At 42.2% G+C, this 26,401-nt stretch overlaps 1 protein-coding gene across 1 annotated transcript in view; it reads left to right on the top strand.

The window, feature by feature from the left end:
• The window catches only part of CMTM7 (CKLF like MARVEL transmembrane domain containing 7), a 28,762-nt gene extending 8,827 nt beyond the window's left edge, over nucleotides 1-19,935 (top strand). The window contains exons 2-5 of the mRNA XM_018075935.2: nucleotides 12,061-12,234; nucleotides 14,984-15,082; nucleotides 16,116-16,197; nucleotides 16,534-19,935. Of these exons, the coding sequence (XP_017931424.1) occupies nucleotides 12,061-12,234; nucleotides 14,984-15,082; nucleotides 16,116-16,197; nucleotides 16,534-16,547 (369 nt within the window). The 3' untranslated portion in view covers nucleotides 16,548-19,935. The remainder of the gene's footprint in view (nucleotides 1-12,060; nucleotides 12,235-14,983; nucleotides 15,083-16,115; nucleotides 16,198-16,533) is intronic.
• The last annotated feature ends 6,466 nt before the right edge of the window (nucleotides 19,936-26,401 follow it).

Below are 26,401 nucleotides of genomic sequence, written 5' to 3'. Positions count from 1 at the left end.
TAACTAGAATGATTGTTGCCGTGAGGTACAGGTTTTATGTTATATATTCCTATCCGAGTTTTAAGTAGCTGTTTGTTGCTAGATATGTGTTGGATATCCAGGTCAAGGCGGAAACTTTGCAGCTTGTTGTGCAGAGTTTGTGGGTGTTTGTTAATAATAAATAAATACTCTCTACCCTGGGCATCAAGCGGCCAGCCAGTCTGAGCCAGGCTTGGCCGGTCAGCCAACGTGGGCTCCTTCTCTGTAGATGGTATTGCCATGCATGGTTGGTGAAACCATTTTTAGACAGCCATGAAATTTTTCTACAAGAGCTCTGTGGCTCACAAGTAAGGAATAAGCTTTTTCTATATTGTATCACTGGCAATATGGGACTACATTGACTTTTTAAAGGGGAAACAATATACCTGAGAATGGTTCAGAGCCATGGATTCAGAAGTGCCTTGCTTCTACAAGGAGCTCATCTTTCCAGCTGACTAAAAGGAAGTATGGCAGGTGAGTCTCCTGCCCACAAGGAGGGCTTCCTCTCCAGACCCAGCGCTGATGAGCTCTGTGCTGCTTTTGCAGCAACAGCCTCAAAGTATAAAGTTCTCCAACAATGTCTATGTACCCTAGGTTGTGTTTGAACCTCCACCAGCATGTATATTCTGTACATCATTGTTGGATTCCATTCTGCCATTGAGAGCCACTCTTCTACCATACCTTAAGACAGCTCAAACCTCTTAATTTTTAAGTTCTGCCAAACCCACTTGTGCTGGCCTACAGTTCTCCTCCCAGTCTCCTTTTCTTTCTGTTGCCTCAGAAGCACCTTCTGTGCTTGAGGCGTTCTTTCTCTGTCCACAGTGTGGACTGTCTTCTCCTGTCAGTCTGTCTGAATCTTTTGTTTACCAGATCAAGAGAACAGTTAACGTGGCTCTCCAGGAAGATCTAGATGTTGGAAGTGCTTGCCTTGCAGAAGAGAGAAGTAACAGTCACAACTTGCTGTGCAATTTTTTGATCTGGAGAGATTTGGTAATATTAATCCCTTCATTTTCGGTTGCTGTCAGCAGATACTCCACCTTTTACTAGAGGACTCTGGAGATTGCAATGTTTTTTACTTCCTATAATCTTTTGAGTTATGATGTAGGGATTCTCCCTACCATGCAAGGTAGATGGTCTTTTACAGTGGAGCGAGCTACAGCAGGAGCCATGTGCATGCGTTCTTTTTGCAGCAGTCAGGTTGTCTTTTCTAAATGGGCTTGTTTGTGTAAGACACAGATTCCCAGCAAGCACCACAGTGTAAGGGGGGCAGAGAGCACAGGCTGAGCCAGGGATTGTATTTTTGCATCTGCAGAAAAAAAACCCCAGTTATATAGAGGATGTGTTTTTGCTCTTACCTGAAACAGCAGGTTTGTCTATGATTTGGGGATTATGACTTGATGGGAGAGACCACTGGAGCAGGTGGCAGGCTGGCTGTTTCATGGAGGCTGTTTCTTGCATAGGGAATTAATTCCTTATTCATAGAGGAAGAAGCTGTGTGCTCCCAAAGTATAGGGTTCTTCTGGCTTTATCCAGAGTAGTCCTTGCAGTCATAGCAGGTGGCACCTCTTTGAAAATCAGAGGGAAGGCAGCTGTGATTCCCAGAGTTAGAACCCTTCTGGGGCATTGTCAGTATTTAAAATTCTGTTCTATCCTTTGCAGACATGCTAACAGTTAGTTGTGCTATTAATATTGTTTTGCAATGAGTTTTATGTGTTTTGGGAATTGTTTGTAACTTGCGTATGGCCCTTGTGTGATGTTACTTAGTTGCTGCAATATTTTGAGTGTCATGTGTGCATCTTTTTTATAGATTGAAAAAGCTTACTGATAATACTTTTACAGTTGAAATATTTTAAATTTAGGTTGATTTTGAAACAAATCTGTTAAAATTGAATTGGCAAGAAGAATAAATAAAATTATGAGATTGTTGTTGATCACAACCTTTTTTTAAAAAAATTAATTCACTACCTGATGAGAATATAGCCTATTACTTGCCATATAACTATGAAATCCTCAGCTTTCAGTTAATAATGTGCAGGATTATGTAGTGCCTTTTGGCGTGGTGCAGTGGTGGTGCAGGCAGCTGTGGAGATTGAGGCAGGGAACTAGTTCAGCTGGCAGGAGCAGGATTGAAGTCTTGTGATCAGTGGTAGGCAGGACTTAATTGCAGCTAGTCATTACAAAGAATTGCCTTTTTAATGATCATGGCTAACACTGTGCAACAAGGGCTCTTTAATAATGTCCTTCATGTGCTGGTTCTGGGATTACCCCACATGCTTTTCTACCACTGAGGCCTGTGCCTGAGCAGATAGATAACTTCTTATTAATAGATAAAGAAATCTGCTTCCTTGTGCTTAGGATTGTCCTCTTATCAGAGTTGTAGAGGGTCTGAATAAGATTATTTTGTCTTTTCTCACCCTCCCACCATTTTTATCTTCAATAAATAGCCTGTGGATGGTGGTGCACAAGAGAAGTCACTTATCAGAGGCCAGGCAGCCTCCTCATTTTAGCAAAGCAGCCAGACGAGAAGGAAATCTGCCCAGACGCAGGGGCTGAAAGATTATTGTGCAACCAAAGACTGACTGCTTCACAGAACCATGCACTTGAAGGCAGCTGATTTCATCTGTTATTAATGAAGTTTCAAATGGACTGTGCCCTTTATCTTCTTTTTCTAGTAGGGGTTTGTCTGTTACAGCTCACATTTCCAACACTGCCTTGGAAGAAGGAAATCTCGATTACAGCAGCAGTCAGCATTGCTGCTTAAATTAGTGGAATCGGTCTTGCATGATCTACAGTTGTAACCTTGGCCTGCACTTTGCTCATCTTTCTGTTTTGGGAAGCTGTTAAAAAAATTATTTTACTCCACCAGAAGTATGCACTTAATAATATGTGGGTGTTGCTTCACTGCGTTGAGGTGTAACATTTGGAAATGTACAGCTGCAGTCAGTGACATTTCTCTGGGGCATGGTTATCCTGATTGGCTCGCGTAGGGATGGAAAATTCCATTTACCATCTTGGCTGGTGTCATAAGCTGGAAACTTTGACTTTTTTTTTCATTCAAATACAAAAAGAATTTAGCTCTTGTTATATTGTTCTTTTTTAAAATGGCTGTGATGAAACAGGATGAGAGTCAGTGCTGTCCCTTGCCCCAAATCTGTAGACACAGTTTCTGTACAATTGCTTGCACTAGAACTTGGGTAAGTTTTAAGAGAGTGGAAATCAAACAGGTTTTATCGATTTCATGGGTAGTTCTCAGGGTCCTTCTTTTTTCAGATTCAGGAGGAGCGACATTTAAAGCAGTACAAAGGTTCATCAGTCCTTCAGCAAGTACAGTGCATGGGGAAAAAAAAAGCACTTTCAGGTATTGCCAACTAACTGAAGACTGGTAAAGCAGAGCTGCTGCCTACAGTCTTTGTGCAGGTGTAGCACTCTGCTGAATCCTATCCCCTGACATTTTTCCCCTGAATGGTGCTAATTTTTAGTTAGCTAATTGCAATACATGTCCTGATGCAAGAGACTGGGGAAGATAGCTAGGAAACATTAAAAGAGGGAATTGTGATGCATTGGCATGTATAGAGGGAAATTCGAGTGGGAGAGAATGAGTGAGATAAAGGAGAAGAAATCCCGAGTGTAATGTAGGAAAGAATAGGAAAGGGGAATAAGCAGAAAAAAAGGAAAGGAAACACTGGAGACAAAAAGTTATAGTATGACTTCTCATGGGATAGTATAGTAGAGGGGAGTACAGTCAAGAAAAAAAAAGGAAGGTATTCTGAAAAATACAAGGATGTTGCCTGGCAAAGTAATTAAATGAAGAGATAACACAGTGCTGGGTGGATGATACATGATACTGTGTGTGTCACGGTATTATGATAAAACTTTGAGATAAGAGTTATAGTATTTTTCTAGAACTGGGCACCTTGAGGCAATTTTGCTTCTTATTAACATTATCTTTGCTCCCTGCAATTTAGTTGGCATTTCACATCTTATTTCTATATAGAAAAAGAAAATTATTATCCATAGTTTAAAATTACATGGTAAGACAGCAGTTTCAGTCTTTCAGTTCGGTGCATGATCTTGGGATTTGCAAAAACCATATTCAGTGTCTTTCTGCAATGAAGATTTTTAATACCATTCTTTGTCCTACTGCAGCAGCTAGAAATCCAGACAAGGGGTAGGCCACATACAACAGGTTAACCCCAGCCAGCAGCCAAACACCAGCCTCTCGCTCACTCTCCTCCCCTGTCGGATGGGGAGAAAATAGAAGGAAGGCAAACAGACCCCTGGATCAAGATAATGACAGTTTTATAAGGAAAGCAAAAGCTGCACACACAAGCAAAGCAATAAATTAATTCACTACTCCCCATTGACAAAAGTGTCCAAGGCCAGGCTAGATGGGGCTCTGAGCAACTTGGTCTACTGGAAGGTGTCCCTGCCTGTGGTTGGTGAGTTGTAAATAGATGGTCTTTAAGGTCCTTTCCAACCTAAACCATTCTGTGAGTCTATGATTCTATGTGCAATGATTGCTTCGGAAGAGGAACACCATAACCTAGAACGTTTCCCCTTAAACCTCCTTTTCCTGAGTTTTTATCACTGAACACAACATCATGGTCTGAAAAATCCCATTGTTCGGTTGAGCCAGCTGTGACTTGCCTACTTGTGAGCCTGCTTTAGGGTAAGGGGAGGGAGGAGAGAGCAGGTGTTGCTGCTGTGCAAGCAGTGTTCAGCAGCAGCCGAAACACTGACGTGTTATCAACACGTTTTAACCACAGAAAGCCCAGCACCACACGAGCTGCTGTGAGGGCAGCTTATATCACACCCATACCCAGCACACCACTGCTGTACACAGGCACAGTGGGAAAGGGTAACCCCTGCTTCACAGTCATTAATAGCATTGGGAAAGAACAGCTGGGTATGGGTGAGTGATAATGTGCGGTACAGAGCACTCAGGGATGGTCAAGAGGATGACTGGTAAAGTAGTCCAAGCTTTAAAGATTACACTTCCAGTTAGAAAACAATTTATTTGCAATGTTTTCTGCATGGTGGGGTTTTTTGCAAAACCTGATCACAGTCTATTGTAAGTAAATAAATGACAGACAGGAAAAAAAAAAATACTGATTTCCATTTTCCAGTGAGCTAGGGCTCTCATTTTTGTTTATTTTTGGTGCTGTGGTAGCCACAGATTGACCACAAAGCAAGTCTCAGAAGACCAACCTTTTGCTACTATTTGCTTGTTCTGTGGCTTTCTCCTCAGATGATTTTCCCATATGCTTGTCTGTTACATCTGTGATCTGTTGATTGTTGGTTTGGGCTTTTGGAGGGGAGGACAGGGGGAAGAAGGGTGGGGTGTTTATTGTTTGGTTTTTCTTTTTGGTGGGCATCTGTTCTCATTCATACTGTAAAGGAAAACAGTCATCTTGCCCTAGATGTTTATTAGTCATGCTCAAAATGTTTGCCTTATTTTACATGTCTAAAATGTTTTGAGGGCAAAAACCTTTAGCAAATGCACGTAAAGTCTTTATTAGTCCTCACTTGGAAAATGGGGGAACTGAAGCAGTGAAATACGTGATTTACTGAAGTTCAGACTGGTTACAAAACAGGTCAGGATTCAAGAGCCAGTGACTTTTAATTCCTCCCTTGTTGTGTCAGTGTTTGCTTGTGGAAATGGGCCTCTCATGCTCAGAACATTAGGCTTTCCTTTAGAGTAGGTTCCTGTCAGTATTGGAGATCATGCTGGATTTATGTTTGTGCAGGTAGCTGCATCTGAGGAAAATTTAGTTCTCTCCAAACATTACAAAAGAATTAAGTATTGGTAGTAAAGTCAGAGCTTTATTTATGACATCCATTAGAGCAGGACAGTAGAAAAAGATCATACAAAGCACTTGCACAGATTGATTCCTGGCTTATAAAACTGTTCAGTGGTCAGATAAACTACAGTCTTCTACTGAGCAGAAAATGCTTAGTGGTGCCAGCTGGACTGTAGGTAACGTTGGGAGCAAAACAAATCCTTTCCTTTGTTACCTGCAGGGCACTAGCGAGGAAAATTGTACCTGTAATCTCTTGACTGGTGGGCATGCATCTCTGTCCCTTCCTTACAGCAGGTGATTCTCTATTAGGCTTCTTTGAACTTGCAGGTTTGGCCCACCCAAGCTTTTCCATCTTTGCTGTGCATTCCAGCAGGATCCAGCGTTAGTGAAGGGAAGCAAAGCCCATTAGTCTGGAGATGAAGGCAGCTCTTGGGCAGTTTCACTGTGACTTCTGTGGCTGATGACAGGACTGGAAACTGCAGGAAGATCTAGCCACCAGGGAGGCTGAGGATTGTGTTTCTGGCTTGCTCTGAGTCCCACCATCATGGCCAGCCCACTCCTGGGAAGCTAGGTTGTTTGGAGCTCAGCTTTCTCTGTAACCTAATTGTATCTGCGGGACTATAGCCAGCAAAGAGTGAGCACAGGGAGTTAGATGGAACTCAAACCATCTGAAATCAGAAGTACAACAGTATCTGGGCCTAATACTATGGGCCTTTTCTCCAGTATGCATTTGCCTTAGGAGTCATTGGAACTTGGATCTTCTTGCCATATATAATCTCTTCTTAATACAAAGGTGTGATTCTTGTCCTTTCCTTAAGAAGGTGTTGAATTTTCCTGAAGTGGAAGATTTACTTCCTTGAAGTCTTGATACACATTTTCCTTGGTTTTTACTGAGTGTAATAGTGATCAATGGACTTCAGATGCTCATTCTTTGTCAGGGACAAGAAGAAATAAGGAAAACCAGCTGATTTTTAAAAAAGAAACAGCATTTCCAGGGAACACTTCAAGTAGCATTTTATAGCACAGGGAAAGAGAATTTATCACTCTTGTCTAGTCCTTCCCTCTCCTCTTTAGCCTGAGAAGTACAGAAGGAAAGTGTGCCATTCTGAACAGACTGATGTAATGTCTATGAAAAGGAAGGAGGATTCAGGGAATTACAAATTGGTCATCTTCGCCTCAGCCCCTGGGAGATGATGAAGAAAATCCTCCTGGAAAGGATTTCCAAACACATGAAGGACAAGAAGGTGATCAGGAGCAGTCAGCATGGATTTACAAAGGGGAAATCATGCTTGACCAGCCTTACTGCCTTTTGTAGTGAGGCGACTAGCCTGGTAGACAAGGGAAGAGTGATGGGTGTTGTTTACCTCGATCTTAGTAAGGCTATGGTCTCCCATAACATCCTCACAGACAAGCTGACAGGGTATGGATTAGAGAAGGGGGCAGTGAGATGGATTAAAAAGTGTCTGAATGGCAGAGTGTTGCAGAAGGTCATGGTACAAAGTCCTTTGAGGCCAGTCATTAGTGGTGCACCCCAGGGGTCAATGCTGCGGCTGGTACTGTTTCACATCTTCATTAATGACCTGGATGATGGGGCAGAGTGCACTCCTGGAAAATTTGTAGGTGATAAAAAAAACTGTGAGGAGTGGCTGATGAGCCAGAGAGTTGTGCTGTCATGGAAAGGGATCCTGACAGTCCGGACAGGTGGGAATCTCATCAAGTTCAGCACAGAGAAATGCCAAGTCCTGTAGCTGGGGATATCTGAGGGTAAGCCCCTCTGCACCAGTACAGAGTGCAGGCCATCTGACTGGAAAGCAGTTCTGCAGGGAAGAATCATGGGAGACAAGAAGCTGACCATGAGCCAACAATGTGCTTTGGTGGTAAAGATGGCCAGCAGCATCTTGGGCAGCTTTAGGAAGAAGACCATATCAAGAAAGAATAAATTATGTTTCGTTCTTTGGTAGAGCTGCGTTAGCTTCAAATCAGAATGGAATTTAGGCTTGGGAACATTCAGTGCCATTCAAGAGCCAACATTTTCTACAGGAACGTTGCAGAGGATGTGGTTACCTCATCTCCGGCTCAAAATAGAGAAAAGAATGCAGATTTACTCTGTAAGAGTCTTGCAGATTTTATATCTTTTCTATCTGGTAAGGCATTGAGTGCCTCCTGGCAATTGCCTGACTGCCTTTATCTGTGAGATAGTTCCTGATATATACCAGTGTCTCTAAACACTCTTCATGACTTACTTCAAAAATCTGGTCCAAAGTAAAGTCAAGAAGGGGATTAGTTTAAACCAGTCAACTTCTGTGAAACAGAGTAAATACAGAACTTTATTTAAATCCAAAAATCCCTCCTTGGAGTTGATTGATGTGTATGTTCTTTATTTTGCTTCTCAGAAACCAGAAAGCACTGAAATAGTGTTGTCCTGCAATGTGTCCCTCACTCCTTTTGTAATGCAGGTCTGGAGCCTGGATATATATTGTGGAGCACATTGAAATCTTCTCATGAGACTGACCATCATTTGACCTGTACTTCTGGTCACGCTGCCTTGCTGGCTGTTTGTTACATGTGTGTTGCTCTCACAATCTGTGAAATGCTATATTGAAAGGGAAATAGCAGTGCCCTGGCTTTTTGTGTACCCTCAGTTTTTATTTTCGAGGTGTATTAACCTGCTCCCCTGAGCACAGATGCATAAAGAGCAGTCGTAACATTTGATCACTTTAGTGCTTTGCCATTCGTTTCTCTCTCTCTCTGTGTCACAAACTGACTTCTAAGATCTATGTTGAACTGTATCCCAGACAGTTACATATTAATCATTTTATCACTCTAACCTCTGGAAACAGGAATCCCAGAGGGGGAAAAAATACAGTCATCACCCAGTATATATCATGATAAACCAATATCTGGTGAAAGAAGTTCAGTGTTTGTCACTTTTAAAGGACAAATGATATTATGTGGCTCTACATTTGTTAGCATTCTTTTTCAACATATGAGTTTTAAACTCTGACTGTACCTGCCAGCCATGCAGGCTGGCAATAATAGTGTGGCAGACAACTTTTATAAAGTTGTTTATAGGGTCACCTTTGCACCTGTCCTGTGAAACAGAATTATGTGCCTCTGATCAGATGACTCTTTTTAGAAATTGCAGGTAAATCTCATGTTGCAAAATTTATGCTAAGAAACTAAACATTGAAAGAACTACCTCTTGCCATGGTTTCTTCCTACCTGTGTGCTGAGGCACATCTAAAATCAAAGAAGGAAGAATCTTTGCAAATTGGTTTTGGAGCTGTTTTAATTGTGAAGTAGTCTTGAAATCCACGGTTCTACTCCATCTTTAGGAGCTGAGCAGATTCTTCACTGAGTGGTTGGTACCTTGTATTTTCCTATTTCTGAGGAATATAACACCTCAGATGAATTTTCTGTTCTTGGACGGCTCACATTCTTCTTTATGCTTCTTCTCAGCTTTTTATACCTTTTAACTGAAAAGAAAAATACTTTTATGCTTCCATGAAATAGAAAGAACTGGATCTAGTTTAAACTAAGTGGGTTTTTTTCCCAGTGGTTTTAATTATTTGGGTGGTGATTGTACTTCAAGGATCCCGCCCACCTTATCCTTTGTACACTGTAAAAAGAGTTGCTAAAGTTAATTGTTCGTGCATGAAATGAGCCACTAGGCAGATTTAATATTTCTGTGAATTAAGGCTTCTTTCTTGATTTGCACGGTGTAATTGAAACTGGGAACTGAAGACACCTGAATAAAGGAGACCCTTTCTAGCCTTTGGTGATTAGGGAAGTACTGTCCTCATCTCACCTTTATCCAAGAGCAAGACTCAGTGCTTGCTGTGACTTCTTGTTGAGTCTTCCTATGGAATGAAATTTCATTAAATTCAGTTTTAAATTATGAAAATAATAGCTGTGTCTTACATCACTTCAAGTGTTCTCCTACATTATAGGGCAAATGATCTCCTTCTGATTGTTCAAGTTATTCAATGGCTAATTCGGACAACTCTTCTTAACTAACATTAAGATTCAAGGGACTGAGATGCATGGTCTGTGGCAGCCTGAGCCAGCATGGTACTCCCTACTGCCATCCTGCCTGCTCAGACCTTCCTATCTTTTCTGTGGAAGTCCTAACTTCTCCCTCACACTCCCTTGCTCACCTGACCCTGCCCTGTGTGATGGCTGAGTGAGAGTAAAGCCTTTTTTCAGTAGTTCACTTTTCTGCTAGCTTTGTACACTAAGGTGGCTCAGCACAGATGAATGAAGGAGCCAGTACATTAACAGGGAAGAAAATCAGGGTGGGAAGGAGAAGATGACAGGTGCCCTGGTCCCTCGTGAAACCACTGCTTAATGTAGACCTGCTATATGTAGATACAGATTGGACAAAACTGCATCCAAATTACTTCAGAATTGAAGAACTCGGCCAGAGTTCTTTAAATGCTGAATTGTGGAGAGCATTGCTTTGTTGTCTTCTAAGAAATGTGGCATATTAGAAAGCTCTACCATGCACAAGGTGCAAGACTTTGTGCATTTAGGATTCCCCAGTGGTGAGGCAGTGAGACCCAGATGTGAAGTGTGGTACAGACAGGAGCACTGAATGTGCAGGATGCTGCTCTGATGTTGCACTCCCAAACCAGAGGGCAGGAACACATCTGGGGAGACAGGGACTGAGCATTATCAAGCATATTCAAAGACACCTGTGACCTCCATCCTTGAGAAGCACAAAGTATGATCTAACCCTGCATCTCCAAGTCCTGTGTCACTTCCAAAGGTGAGAGGAGATGTAGGCTCACTGTAGTGCAGAACCCCATGACTGTCTCGGACTGAGCATCACTTATAGTGTTAATATCAACTACTTGACAAACACAGTAAAAGTAATGGAGCTGGACCAGGTCTGACAATAGCTTAGCCACTTGTGTGGGAAAGAATCTGGAACACTGACTTTTCTCTTTGAAGCCAGCTTTTCAAGGTGGTTCACTGTCAAGACATTGATGTGGCTGTTTGGATGGAGTTTGGTCAAGGTGACAAGTTCTTGTGAAGTTCTTTTGTGTGTATATAGCTTTTGGTTGCCCTCATGTATGCATATATTTAGCCTGTCCACTTAGAACTGAGCAGGTGAAACTTGGTTAACACTGCAGCAGGGATAATCTAAGCTATATTGTTTGGGTGTTGGTTTGTTGTTCTTTTTTTTTTTTTTGTCTCTTTTAATCTTAAGGAAATTATTCTGATAATGAATGCAGTTGGTTAGGAGTTTGGAAGATGAGTGTGCAGGAAAGGATGTTGTAGTCTTAAGGTTCTGGCTTCCTCAGATAGTTTTTGAATGTCTAGGAGAAACACTTAAAGTGTGAATCATTACTTCTTCCGATTGACTTTAGATGAGCTAAAAATTACAGTGGCTGAAAGCATGCATTGACAAAGTCTGTAATAAGAAAATATTTTAGTATATTTATTTTTAGTAGATTTATTTTGATCACCCGGGTTAGCCAGGCTGGTGGAAGCAGCAAGATTAGTAAACTAAACAAGTAGTTTCATATTTTAAAAACATGAAATAGCTTTTGTCCTTTGCAAGCATACAGCTGACGGAAGTTGTACAGAAGCTTTATACTTTTATGTGGCAGTGTTAACATATTAAAGCTTTGGGGGTGGGGTGAATTAATCAATTCCCCCAAATGTTTATATTATTTGCTATGATGCTGCCTTACAATGCTTTAATACCCCTGCTCTGTAGGTGGTAGAAAAGGAAGAGTAAAACTGTTTAGCTCAGTTGCAGCCAGGTCATCCGCTTTTGCATGTGAGAAGTGTCACTAAATGAAAGTAAAGGTGCATCTGCTCATGGACACCTCAATTTTTACAGCTTTCAGTTATTTCCTTCTGAAAGTCCATGGGGTTTAGATGCTTCAGTCGCTGGTGCATCTCCAGGCATTCAGTTCTTTTTCTCTATTTGAGACCTCTTCTGTTGTACATAGAGACTTCTTCAGATTGGGTTCTTCAGGCTGAAACTGCTACATTCCTTCTGGCAGTTGGCCCTTTCTCCACTCTTGATGGTTGCTTTACCTCATTTATCAGCAAATTATAAAACATCATTATCATGCTCATTACTTTGTCCTCCATTTTGTTGGGACCATCCAATTTACATTAGATATTTGTCTTATGTTTCTAAGTGCCATTTTGTTCTGCTTAAAATCATCTCCACAACCCTCTGAGCACCACTGTAAAAATCTTTAATGCACATTTTGTCTTCCAGATCTCACTGCTGATTGGGTTCATCAGTGTAAATAATTCTTCATGGACGGATTACAGTGCATACAGCTTCTTTCAGATTGTCACCATGTGCGATTTGGTTATGATTTTGTTCTTCTACGTTACCCACATCTTCAGGGTCTACAGGAAACTCAATTGCGTGAGCTGGCCACTTGCGGTAAGCCCGTGACATCGCCTGGGTTCCTTGCCTCTCTTGGGGGTTCACATCTCAATTTATTAGTCCTTTTTCTTGTGCTGTTTCACAATGATAGGCTGTCTTTCACTTGATTCTTTGTTACCTTGTATGCAGATCCTTCTGTTATTAGTATTCAGCAGATGCTCTAATTGTAAGGGGTTTTAGCTGATTTGGATCTGATCCTGCCCTCCTTCAGACACATATAAATCCAGATTTACTCCAGGGAAGTCAATAGTGTTATTCTGAGACAATTGCAAAGAAGCTACTGATTATCAAGCCTTCAGCAGATGAGTCCTAGCTCAGGTCATTTAAAGCAGCTAAGGGATTGCCAGTGTACCAAATCGTAGCATTAGAATTCATGTACTACATCCTGTCCCAAAATAAAGTCTGTGAGTGCTATTTAAGTCAAATGTGTCTCTTTTTGGTACAGTTTTAGGTAACTTAAACAATAGCAAGAAATAGGAGCCTCGGCCTGATTGCTTTTTCTGGGATATCCTGCAGGATGTTCTGCTTCATTCCCACATTTCCCGTACACATCCATCTCTCATATCCTAGTGGAGAACTAACAGGCAGCATAGAAAATGTGAGACCTGAACTTTTTCAGTAGCTCTGGGTCAGGTCACCTAATAAAAGAGTTCTGCATCCTGGTATGGAATGATGGATTTTAATAACCTCTTAGAACATGCCTCCCTTACACATAGTGACATGTTAATTCCACAGAGGAAGGAAAAAAGGAATGGGGAAAGCAAACTGGAGAGATATAGAGGGATTTTGAAATCCAAGATTGGTTGGATGGCATTTAACGGAAATTATGTAAGTACTGTACAGATCTAAGATAACAGTCTGTCCATCCATCCACCTCTAACCAGAGAGAAAAATACAACTTTCTTTCTTTTTCTTTTTAGCTGAAGAACATGGTTAGGCTTTTTTCTTTTTAAATGTATGCCACCACTATCTGTCTCTAAAGATACTTATTTATCTAGAAATAATACAGATGTAGGTATTAAAATAAAGGACTGAAGTAAGCTAATAAATGACAGTTTTGTAAAGCAGCATTTAATGTGTGCATTGCTGTAACAAGTCTATGCCATTTTGGCCTCTTCATAGGCTGCTTTTGTTTTTTTTGTTTTGTGCTTAATCATTCCTCTATGTTCCAGAGCCACTAGTGAGTTTAAGGCACTGAAGTTTGTGGCTGCTCAGCTTCAAATAGCTTTATGGGATGTGATGCTTGAACACTGCTGCTCTTTTACAAAACAAACAACTTCCTTATCAGTCACACATTTAAGTATCTTTAGAACAGAACAGGAAGACATATAAGAGACTTTGGGAAACTACAGGTAGCTCTCACATGAGTTTCCTGGCAGGATTTCTACATTGCAATTGGGGGTGTGATTTGTAGTCAGTAAAGTTGCAGTGGTTCAAGAGGTGGTTCAGCGCTGACACCTTTTAAAGCTTGGAAGTATTTCTCCAGAGGGGCACTCTCTCAGCCCTGCCAGGTGTTGGTTCTCCACCTAATTTAGCCTTTGAGGATTCCATTGAACCTCTCGAATTCCTCTAAAGTAGTGGCCTGTGTACACTGCTTTATTTGCTGCCTCTAAGGAGGCAATGGTGTGTCTAATTTGCCTGCTGCATCATGGACTAGTCAGAGAAAGGCTCCTTATGGAAATAATTTATTCTAGAAAATGCAAGGGTTGGGATCTTGATTAACTGAAACAAGGTTATGAATGAGGAAAGCAAGTTGCAGTCTCTCTATGGCAAAAATCCTTCTCAGCTCTTTATAAAACACCTGAGCAGAGGGACACTGGTATGATAGACTGTTTATCGTCTGGGCTTTCCTTGAACAATTTTGGGACTATATTCTATCTTGTGGTTTGAGATAAAATCTCTTCTCTCCCTTATACATGGCATTCCCTTGGTTCATGCAGATACAGCAAGCAGATATGCCCCTGCCCACCCCAACCATGCACAAGAAACAACCCACATTCATGTGCAAACACACATATTGGTTGCCATAAGCTTTGTGAGGATTCAGAATCAATCCACAGATAACCCCTGCTTGTAACAAGGTAAAATTGACTCCCAGACTGATACTCATCACACCGGAGAAGATCTTAAATGTGGTGCCTTGGTGCTCTCCCAGAAAAGCCCGTGCCATCATGTTTTACTGCAGTTGTGCTTTTTGCGGCTTCCTTCCTGTTTCGAGTCTTGGTTGACCTAAGTCATTAGTAAAGCCAGCAGTAGATCCACTGCTTACTTTTTAAGATTATCAGAAGTAGGAGCATTTGGTTTTCCACTTATGGCATCTCATATAGGCTAGAGAAATATGTCTTTAAAGCTTCTTCCTTCCTCCAGAACCATCCCTTTAGTGCAGCGCAATACTTGATGCAATAAGGAGACATGTTTCATCCTCAGTAATAAACTATGTTGAATTGAAAGGATTGCATCCATACCCAGTAAGTGAACCTTATTCCAGTGACATTAGTAGATCTGAAGATTGTCCCTCTCCCCCTTTTTTAACAGAAACTGAGGTTTGGCACAAAATCCACTCTCAAGGTGGGTTGTTAGGGTTTTTTTTAATATCATTTTGCCTTTTTTTTCTTTTTCCTTTTTTTACTAGTGTTTTGTCCTCTGGGTTTGAGTCACTTCTGCCAACCTTATTTCTTTCTGAGGCATTTCAAAATGCTTTCCTGCTAAGTTTCCCTTCTGATGCAGGCTGTGTTTGTCTTTACAGGAGTTCCTTCATTACTTAATTGGTACAATTCTGCTTCTCATTGGATCGATTGTAGCAGCAACCAAGAGTTACAATGTGACTGGACTTGTGGCTGGAGCGGTAAGACTGTGTTTATTAGTCTTGACATTTTTAAAATTGCAAAATATATACAGTAGGGCATTGGAAATCTGTTACTTGTACTTTTATTTTCTTACAGACTTGCCTTGCTTGTGTCTTGATTGGGTGAACTACCTTCTTACTCATTTCAGTGAATGTTCTGTAACACAGTGCCAATAAAAATATTTTGTTGTGAGACTCCAGACTCACCACTAAAAGTGGGTATTTGTCCTGTCAGAGTGTTGAAACTAAAGGCTTCTGCATTAACTCACTGGAACTAATATGTTTAGGGGAAGAATTAAGACAATTAAGTTTTGACAAAAGGCTGTTGTAGCACCTGGAACTTACCTACAGAATTTCAGTCTTTGGGTTTTGATTGCCTCCTGCTCCTGAACAGAGACCTCTTCAAAATAATTTCTCCTGAGCTAAAACCCACTGAGGCTCTGCACTGACTTACTGGAAGATGCTTTCTGCCTCTGTTGGCTGGAGGGCTTTGTAGAGAGAGGCATGACTTATGAGTGTGGGTGACAGTATTTTCACAGCAGCAGGACCAGAAATACAACTCCTCCAGAATAATGAATTGCTTTCAGAAACTTAGTCTGGATGATGCAAACAGACTAGAATACTTAACCTGACTTGTTTATTTGGCAGGCAGCAGGGAAAGACTTGTTTGAATGGGGCAGTAAAAGAACAGTACTCAGAGGTGCTAGAAACAGTCTTTTCTTTGTTGCAGAATCCTAGTGAGAAGTTTAGAAGGTGAGACTCCATGCTGCTGTCCAACTTTTTCTCCCTCCTTGTATATGACTCTTTGTCTGTCTGTCAGTTGTTGTTTTCACAAGACATAACTTGCTATTATACTACAGGAAATTTTATTTTTTTTAGTATTTTGGCAGAATGGAGTAAAACAATCACTTTTTTTGGGTCTGTTAATCTCATAGAATATGAAGCTGAATATACAAAAGTGTTCATACATGCATGGAATATGTGTCATCTAATGCTCTGTAAATATTTGTGGTTTATTTGTTTTCCCATCCAGACTTTCGGGTTCCTAGCTACAATACTTTGTATTTTAAGCATGTGGTCGTCCTACAAGGTTTCGTGCATCACGCAGTCAACAAGTAAGTATCGTGCTTAGTAACTGCCAGAATGCTTCCCAAAATGAATATTTATATTTTCTGCCACAGGGCTGTGTCTACCTGAAAGGATTTATTAATGTCTTGGTCGTTGTTACTCAAAATTACTCATGAAGCAGTAACTCCATATTTTTTGTCAACACAGACGTATCACAGCTACTGACAGCTGTAAACAAATAACTACAAGAGCAAAATAACTTGCTTCTTGCAAATACTGAATCTATCAACACTTTCTTTTCTCCCTCCCCTACCGCCTACCAAAAGAAGGTTTCCAGTGTGTTCCTTAATAAATTAGATTAATTTGTTTGTTCCTTTTCAAAGATGCATCTGTGTGACTCCATCATCTGTGCAAGATGTCTGCCTTACAAAATAGGATACCAAAGAGGAGCGTCCACTACCGAGGAGGGGGCATGGGTGTTATGTTACTAGCCTGGACAGCTGGTAGCTTTGGAAGATCTACTTGAATGCCTATGCAAAACAATGTTGTGAACCAAAGTATTTTTGCTCCCCTCCCTTCTCCCCACCCAAAGAAGTTTATAATGGAGAACTTGCTTGTTTTGGAGAAAGACAACTTCTGTCTCACAAGCTGGGCTGTGGTCATGTCCAGCTGTTTGCAGTAAGTGCATTTAAAACTCATTTGGACAGTCGTTTGGTTCTCCTTTCAGAGGGATAGAAAAATTGCTTCTGATTTTCTCCATCTGTTTACACAAGGGAAGTCCTACAAATTCCTACCTGATCCTTAACTTCCAAGGATGATTTGTTAAAGGAACTGTTATAAACTAATTTGTGCCTGGATACACGGACCCAAGTCTTTGTTACCTCTTTCTATCAGAACTATGGACTTTTTCTCATATCAGCTCAGCCAACATAAAAAATTATGAACTGCAACTTGAATACATCACTGCAAACACTCCCTCCTAGCCCCAACAGTACATGATAAAATCGAGGATTTCCTCCATGAATTTTTACAGGATATTAGCAATCAAAGATTATTCTTAAAAACTTCCCCTTGCCAAATACAGGAAAATACGTACCCAAGAATATAAGTTTGATGTTTTGTGGGATCTCTTTTTTTCTTTTCACAGTAAGACCTGTTCTGTAGAAAATTTCTGTGCATTTCCCTTAAATTATTCTCTTTGGAACCTAACAGTGTTTATGGAAAGCACACTGTGCTGCTTTCTCTTACATGTGGTGTGTCCCTTCCTCTGCCTCAGCTGGAATCCATGATCCTGGAGATTCTGCCCAGAGCCTGGACAGACAGAACAGTTCAGTTTTGTCCAACCTGGTATGATCATGAAGTTCTATGTAACTTCAATTCTGAGACAATTCCTTCTTGGTACCTTTCTCTTTCCTTTTTGCAGCCCATCTCGGGAGACCTGGAAATTCTTTGCAGGAAAAAAGCGCAGGCCTGTCCTCCTCCTTGGTGCTTCTCCTTTCATGTCTAGCTGTGAAGTAGAGCTTGTACTTATAAATTGGTTTCTTCTGTCAAGACAACTGCATGGTGTGAAGCAGAAGTAGGATTTACACAGTTTATCAAGGACAATTTGAAGGAAAAAGCATTTTCTGGCCTGCTATGTATTTTTGAAATTCCACATCAATACTGCTAAGTAATTTAATGGTCCTCTTGGAAAATTCTTTTTGTGCCTTGTAGCAGGTCAACACACATTGCTATTTGTTACCACCTTATTTTTGTTCTCCCATCCTAATATATCTATCTTTACTTAGAATTTTTTTTTTAGCTCTTAGACAAGAGAAATTGGCCAACTGCTTTAAGTGTCAAAAATTTTGAGTAAGTAAATGAAAATAACTGATCAGATCCCCCTTCTAAAGGTGCACAGCTTCTGTGATTTTTATTGGTATTCCTTTTCATAAGTGCCCTATTTACAGCAACAGAGCAGCAAACAATTTGAAACTGCTTTAACATAAATATAGAGGATTATTCAAATAAAACTAAACAGGCAGTTATAATGTTACTGATTGCATATTGACTATTTTTTATTTCTTTAAAATGTCCAACTCTGGCCTGCTTTTCTGCCCCATACCTTCAGATGATATGTTTTGTGTTTGGTCAGAAATAGGCTGGTTTTTTTTATTTTTAACAACCTGAATTGAGCATGCGTCAAAGGCTCTCTCGCTTAAGAGAACAAACATTCTTCTGAGCTAGAAATCCCTGTTAGCAGTGTCAGTGATAGTGTAGCTTCCTTGCCCTGCCAGCACAGGACCAATCAAATGGCCATATGGGACAAGGGACTTAATTCTAGGACATTGGAGTGAACATATCTGCAGAAGGTACACACACACACCTATATATGTATGTATAATTTTTTGCAACAGGGGTGCTTGGATCACCAGTCCTCCTGCCAAGACTGACTTAACTACAGTTTTTGGAAACCAGCACTCTGACTGTAATTTGGACTGATTTAAGGATACTCCTGTCTTCTGTTCCCCCAGAGGAACGATATGTGCACTATTTTTCCTTCACCTCCTGAGATATCACCTCAGATAGAAGGTAGAAACATTCCTAAAAGCTTTAACCTCACTTGGCAATCCTGTGGGAAACCAATGTTCTGCTGCAGATGGTGTGAATGCAGCTGAGGCCTCAGTGCTGCAGTGGTAGGAGGGAGAAGCACCTGCTACGGATTGGGACTGGCGCCTGAGCTTGCTCTGAAGAAAAGGGTGTTTCCACTTTCTTCTGGAATGATGCCCTTTCTCCTGGCACTACACTAGCATTTTTTTTCAGCCTCTCACATCACTCTGTCACTTGTCACCATACGGAATAAAAAAAGAAAAAAAATCATGGAATTTCATGCAGTCTGACAACCAAAGAATTTCTGAACTGTGCTCTATGATCATCCAAAGAATATGTTTTGCTGCAAGTGCACTTGTTTATACTGGATCAAGAGAAATAAGCTACAGGTGCCATTTTGGTTTTTGTGCCTATCAACAGGGCTAAGGTATGCCTGCAGCATTTGCTGTTATGACAGTGCTGGGTCTATAGACCCACCATATGCTCTTAATGCGGGATGCTTTCAGGCTGGAAAACTGACATCTCTGCTGCTAGAGTTTCCTTGCTTTCCCCAAATCCTCCTTGTAAAGCATGTCTACCAAGACAAGCACAGATTTTCTGGTATCACCAGCTCTACCGGGCATCTTTGAATGACAGCTCCGTCTGGCAGGGAATTTGGCACCGCTCTGCTGTAGCTCTGCCAGAAGAAGGGTTTCAAGTTTCCCTCAGTGTCAACCTGGTTCTGAAAGCTCCATCTGTCTGCAACTTTGTCAAATATGGGATTCCAGCTGTTTTAGAAATAAACTCTAACTCTGTTAGCTATTTGGGTGATGTAGAAAATCAGATTGTTGTCCTGTTCATTTTTTTCCGTCCTCTACTGCAGCAGTGACTTTCTTTCTGGGGAGTGTCAGAATATGTCCTGTAACTGGAGGACAATAAGCAGGAGCCACAAAAAACCTCATCCCCTGCTGTTTTGTTTGCATGTGCTGGTTTCCAACTCTCCCACACAAAAGTTATCCATCCCCTTCAGCTCCAAGATGAGTGGAGTATATCCTTTGAGCTAACACTGATAGATTTTGGGGTTCAGTTTTTTACTGAAAAATTAAAATGTAAATGTTGGGAGAAAAAAATTGGTACAAACAAAAAAATGTACAAACTGTTTCCTACTCTGAAAATAAAAACCCTCATGTTTGAGTACTGGGGGCTTAAGTTAGAAAGTGAATAGTGGTTTTGTCAAGGAGAAACTGGGAAAATGAGAAGGGGAAATGAAACTTTTTTGAGAGGAAGGGTGGCTTTGAAAAGCTTAAAGACCACGGTGCTGGATGAAGACACTGCAGGTTATGTGACAGCCTGCACACTTTTTCTGTTGTTGAGAAATGGTTGTGTTTTGCACTGTTTGGAAACAAATCACTGTGAGGGGGTTGGAGGGGGTAGCAGGACACGAGGATAGAAACGCTTAATCGGTTGTGTGTATGTGTGTGTGGCAGGGGGTGTTAAGTGATGTTCAGGGAAGACAACTAGGAACTTAGGAAAAAAAGGAGCAGGCAAGAAGGAAGATCAGGTGCTAACATCAGTAGAGAGCCCATGAGGGGAGGAACTAATGTGAGTCCATTATGCACTAATAGAAATGGTGTCAGATATCAACAGTTTCTGGCTGTTTCAGTAATTAAAGGACAAACCTGCCTGGAGTGATAGAAAAGTCTCTTTACTGCTTGTCTGCACTTCAAAGCCTGTGTCTGGCATTTTCATGTTCTGCTAAAGCTGCAGGAGGATGCACGAGATCTGACATAGAGGCTGTGGAACATGGCATCAAGTTGCCACATGCTCTGCCTTGTTTAACTTAAAATTGCTCAGGGCCCCACTGTTCGTAGGGACAGCATGGAGCAAAATGCTGCTGCTGAGGCTGTGTGCTGGCCAGTGGCCTTGGCCATCCCTCCAGCCTGGGGCCAAGTACAGACCTTTTAGACTGAGTGCAGTCTGAAAGCCAAGGAGAGCTGCAGTTACATGTTGCTGGGCCCTACTGATGCACTTGACTCTGGGGTGGCATCCTGAACGTGCTGCTGGTTGTGTGAGATGGGGGGAGGTGCATACCAGAGAAAGGGTCTGTGGGAGGCCCACATCCTGTTCTTTCTGCCTGCAGGGATTCACACCCATGTGGCAAGAAAGAGCTCTCACCACAAACCTCTGTGGTACTCTTACACAACCCCTCTGTTGGGGCTGTTCAGGTTTCAGACTGGAGTGCAAGTGCAAGTGCCGTGCCCTTGGCTTACCTTTTGCTCCTCTGCAGATGCACAGGGCTGTACACTTGTGAGGTCATCCTGTTGGGAACAGGTAGCCCTTGCTTTCAGTCCCTGGGCTTGTTTAACTCTGCTACATGGAAGCAGGTCAGAAAGTCACTCTGTTGCGTGTCATCTTCCTCTCCTGGAGAAGGGTGATTACTTTTTTCCAGCATAACAGCAGCTGGAAAACAGGAAGAGCAGTAAGTGCTGTTAGCTGCTCCTGTCTGTCCCTTCTGGAGGTCACTGATTACCCACAACTGGCTACTCCAGAGTTTATTTCTTTTCTGCCTGTTCCTGAGCCCAGAGTCCCTCAGCCCCAGCTAGTCCCCTGGGTCACCACTCTGGTTTCTCATGGCCAGTATGGCAAGTACACCTGGACTTTATTACTAGGGACTGACCAGTATACTCTGGGTTCCCACCATCCAGGGGCTTGCATAAAAGTTTAAAAAAAGGCCATATTTCTAAATAACTGATGATTTATCCTCTTATTATCTCATATCTGCACTATTTTACTGTGTAAATGACTTGCTAATTTATTAAGTATCAAACAAGCTCTCATCGCCTGCTTGAACCAGTCCCTCTGCCTTGGGGCAGTTGGCAAAAAGCAAAAATGAATCTGTCTGCTTTTCTAACCTCTACCTCTGTCTGAGCTGCTCTGACAGTAAAAGTGAAATTGTCTGGCCATGCCCAGAAGCAGCACTTGACACAGGTAGGAAGACTGAAAGTTAGGAATAATAAAGAAGAAAAAAAAAATTTAAAAAAGGTTGCAGCATCACAGGAGTTTCCTGCCTCGAGGGTGAAGTGGCTGCCAACACGAGCTTTCAGTTTTACATGGAGGCAGAATTTAGATACCAAAATCTTTGCCATTTTTCTGGCTTAGTGCTGTGAAAGCTTGGCTTTAAGAAGCCAGTGTTGAGTAGCCAAAGGCACGATATTGTGTCTGCTTGATACGTGTTGTGAGGAACAGCAGTGTGATAGGGAGGCATTATAAAATGGAGGCAGAGGAGAACCCTGCCTTTTGAGGTGGTGAGGAATGAGGGAAGAGCTAGAAAAGAAAGTGCAGATGAAGAAGCCAGAAATCAAGGGAGCACTGCAGAGTAGCAGCACTACGGGACCTTTCCTGAGGGAGCAGCTCAGAATAGTGCTGTTCCTTGGGTTAATGTTTTTGTATCAATTCCTGAACATAACATCACTTCCAGCAGCACCTGGGCTTTGCATGTTGCTGAACTACAGCTTTACAGAAAGGCACACAAGATAAATATTTTCAAAAGCAGTTTTGTCACTGTGTAAATGCCAACTGACTCTCAGGTGTGTTTGAGCAGAGTATGTCCTTCAGAGCATTAGCCAGCCATGAAGGCCAGAGCTTTTGAAGCAAAAGAAAGGATTAGGATACAGATAAATTTACTTCAATTAAAACGCATTTTTGTTAATCCTGGCTTGGACTGAGTTGAACTCAGAGTGCCCAAGATCACGTAATATCATTTATTGCTCTTTAGATGTTTACAGACCTAGAACAACAGCAATACACAAAGCAATCATTTGAAAGGAATAAAATGCAACCTCTAAAGCATTAGCAAAAGAGCAGCAGTCCTGCCCTCTTAACTGTGACAAGAAATTCTGCCAGCAGTGTCAAGTGACACAGGAATGCACAGGTGCCAGCACTTGGTGCTACAAAGCCCCCAGGTTACTCTGACTGGCCCTGAAGTGATTTCAGGCCTGCCAGGTGCTCAGAGGCACTGCCATGTACATCACCTTCAGAGCCATTCTCATGGGTGACTCCAGAGAGGTGTGCCCACAGGCTGGGACCGTGCAAAGGCAGACAGGCAAATGTGCAGCAAGCCAAGCACCTGGGGAAAACGGGGAACAGCACAGACAGAAAGGAACAGGCTGAGTGCTCTGTGCTTTGCGTGTGTGGGTATGTGCAGAAAAAAGTAATCTGTGGTGGTGAAGGAAACACCTGCATGTTTTTGTGGCTGATGAAGGGGCTACCAAAAGGCCAAGAAGGCTACGTCAGCTTTTGAAGTGGAGTTTGCATCTGTGTCAATGATGTGGTAGGCCAAGCAGGGTGGTGGGGCATTCCTCCCCGCAGGGGTGGATATCCTCAAGCCACTAATGTAGAGTCATTGCTAAATTAAGTATGTCTGAACCACTCATTTTCTTACGTGTTTGCACCTGTGCAGAAAGAGCAACAGAAGACAGGCAGCCTTCTTGGCAAAGGAGGAATTGCAGCAAGACTCTAGACACTTGGGGAAGAAAACTCCACAGGTGTAGACTCGGAGGCACCTAACCCTTCAGCAATACAAGGTTAGACTAGGAAGTTGAAGACAGCACTCATTCTGCACCTATTTTTACAGGGCAAACCGAGTAAATACCATTCTCCCAGGAAAAAGCACAGTATGTCTTGGGCCTTAATACCCAGCCTTAATACCCAGCCACTCTCCCCTGCAAATTCAATGAAGAAAGAGAAGGGCAAGAGTGAATCAAGCAGCAGTGACTCAGAGTGCAGGAGTTACCCTTCCCTCTGATTCATTCTCTCGATGTGCCTCTTCCTCCATCATGTACCAGGGGTGCTTGGCCACTCAGCTGGAACATGTAAGGGTATAGCTGAGGAGAGACCCCCTTTCACTTTTCCCTGTGGAGCTGCGGCAACACTCACCTTTTAATTCCAGCACTGGTATCTCACTGTTGCTGGGTGGATGGAAAGGGACAAGGCTAGGAGTTTGTTGTCACCTCACAGCCTGTAGCTACCCAAAAGCATCCATTTGCAGCTTCCTTCTATTACATCTGCAGGCCAGCTGTGATGGTAGGGTATGATTCCCCCTCCTCCCCCAGTACAGCCCTGCCAGCACACACAATACACTAATACAACTTTCTTTATTCAGATTATTGGGGGTTATATGAGGTGGACTAGTGCTGGTGGCTTTGTCCCGCCATGAGTATGAATCACAGTTCTGCTGGTATAATAGCTCCTTTTAAATCAGAAGTGCTTTGTCCATCTAGCACAGTCTACTGTTATTTCTACATCTGTAAATCACTTTTAACATAAAACTTAATGATCTGCATCCCCCTTTTTCATGAACCCCTGCCAAACGAGCACAATGCTGCAGCTGTAGCTATTAAGCTATGGTGGCAGCAAAGCACTCCATTAATACCTCATGCTCAGCAGTTTGTGATGCATGAGAGCTCAATAATTATGCCCTTGTTACCCTCCAATGAGAGGCACAATTGCCAGAAACAAGTGTTTACAATTAGAAAAAAACCTGTATCAAGTCAAGGACAACATTGGTTCATTCATAAAATGAGCCTTTCTGAGCAATAGGACTGTGAGGCACAAAACAGGCTTACAGTAACGAGACACTTGTTTCTAGAGCTGTATTGTACCCCCTCAGACAGACCTCCATAGCCACTTTATCCCAGATGTTTTGAGAAACTAGCAGGCAGAGCTTTAGCCAAAGCTCTTGTTGCTATGACTTGCACCGATAGGGAGGTTTAGTTCAGATTTCAGGTAGAGGAATGGGAAGCATCAAAGAGGATGTGAGCATCAAAACCCAGTGATCTGAAGCACTTGAAACAGAGCAGACAGGCAAAAGAGACTGAAAACAGGTGTTAACAATGACAATAGGAGTGGCGAGTCTGTTCTTGCTGAGGATGCCTTGCTGCTCATAGCAGGATACCAGCTCCACACCTTTGGTTAGTGGAGCGCAGAGACCACAGAACAACTAAGTAACTGTCCCTTCCTTACCTACAGCTCGACATGAACGGGGATTTCAGAATTGTATCACACTGATATTTCTGGAAAGCGACAGCTGGTGCAAAGGAAGTAGTTAAAAGGAGGGCTGCAGTGCAGACAGACGTGCATTATTTTGAGCAACATTGCACCATTCTCTAAGCAAGGGTAGAGCATATGGTAACAAAAAACTTGTCATGCTTTTTTGTCTTACAACATTATGCTTTCAGTAAGTCCAAATGAGCACTAAAAAGAGAGCTCTGAAGTACCCCCCAAGCTTAGCACTGCAGAATAGTACATGCTTTCATGCAGCACATCTAGCAACACACACCCGACTGGGTATTTGCTGTCCTCCTCTGGCTGCACATGAGTCATGCTATTGAGGCATGTGCTTATGCTGTCACCTCCTGTGAAGCCCTGATTCTCACCTCAGGACTTGCCAACTTCAAACCAGCCAAGTCTGGTTTGTTTTCCCACCAATAATTTAGCCAAGAGATAACAGGTCATAAGAAACAAACTGAGTGATCAGGGCACGTGGGCTGGTCAAAGCAAGTTTCACTGGGGTGCCTGAAGAGGACTAGAATTGCAAGAAGTCCCGTCTGGCACGCTTTACAGCTATGTTTGCCAACATTTCTGGTTGTGGGCCCTGATTTTTTTCCCGCATGCATAATTTACATTTTTGGATAATAAGCTTCTCTCATTTAACTTTCCAAGAGTCCAGGAAATGCTCAGGTACTCCCCGCTCCTTTCTTCTCCCACAAATGATCCACAGACCCTTCATTGAAAACCACAGCGCAGTATGGACCACAAAAATCTCCAGTGCCACAGTGCAGTGCTGTAGGTGGCAGGCATCATCACACAGCTGAAGCTCAACTTGAATTTTTAAAAACATCTGTTGACAGCTTACAAACCAAAAGGAATACAGGTAAAACCCTTTCAAACTGCTCAGGTAAAGTATCCATTTGAGACAATATTGACCTGAATATATTACCAAAAACCTTCAAGCTACATTTTGAGAAATAAGCATATGATTGGAAACAGTATCCCTATAATGAACAGTTAATTTATAGCCACGCTGACGAGAGAGCATGGGGCAGTTCAATTCCACTGAAAATACAGGTGGGAAGAGGGTGAAGCCCTCCAGACTAAATAATTTCAATCAAGGATCATCTTTGCCCTCTTGTGGGCAAACTTCCCTCCTGCAGCTTCTCAGCAGGTTCCTGTGCAGATGGCATTGAACAATTCAAAATACACTGCAGGCTTTCCCTGTGCTTCCTTCCGCAGGCAAAAAATAGCTATTCTGAATCCGAAGAGCAGTCACACCCAAAGACCAGCCAAGCAGTGAACCTTGCTTGGTTCCTGCACTATGGCAGCTCTGTGATAGAGCAGGTGGCCAGTTGTGCTCCTCACTGTAAGGAGAAACCCATCCCAAAGCAAGGAAACACATACGTGCCTTGAACAAAGGATGGACAGGTGGCAGCAACCAGGTGGTGCCTGTGCACTCACAAAGAAAAGCCACAGACTACCAGCCCATATTCTGCCTTGCTGCACTATGCTGATAATTTACAGTAACCTAGTTTGGATTACACGCCTGAAAAAGGAGTTGCCATGACTTAAAGTGCGTGGTCATGATTGGAATTATTAAATCTAGGACTTCTGAGTTACTTTCTCATGGTG

The sequence above is a fragment of the Manacus vitellinus genome, unplaced genomic scaffold (genome assembly GCF_001715985.3).
Source record: "Manacus vitellinus isolate BGI_N305 unplaced genomic scaffold, ASM171598v3 scaffold_3_pilon, whole genome shotgun sequence".
Lineage (NCBI taxonomy): Eukaryota > Metazoa > Chordata > Aves > Passeriformes > Pipridae > Manacus > Manacus vitellinus.
The sequence above is the reverse complement of the archived record's forward strand: the minus strand, read 5'-3'. Positions and strand labels throughout refer to the sequence as shown.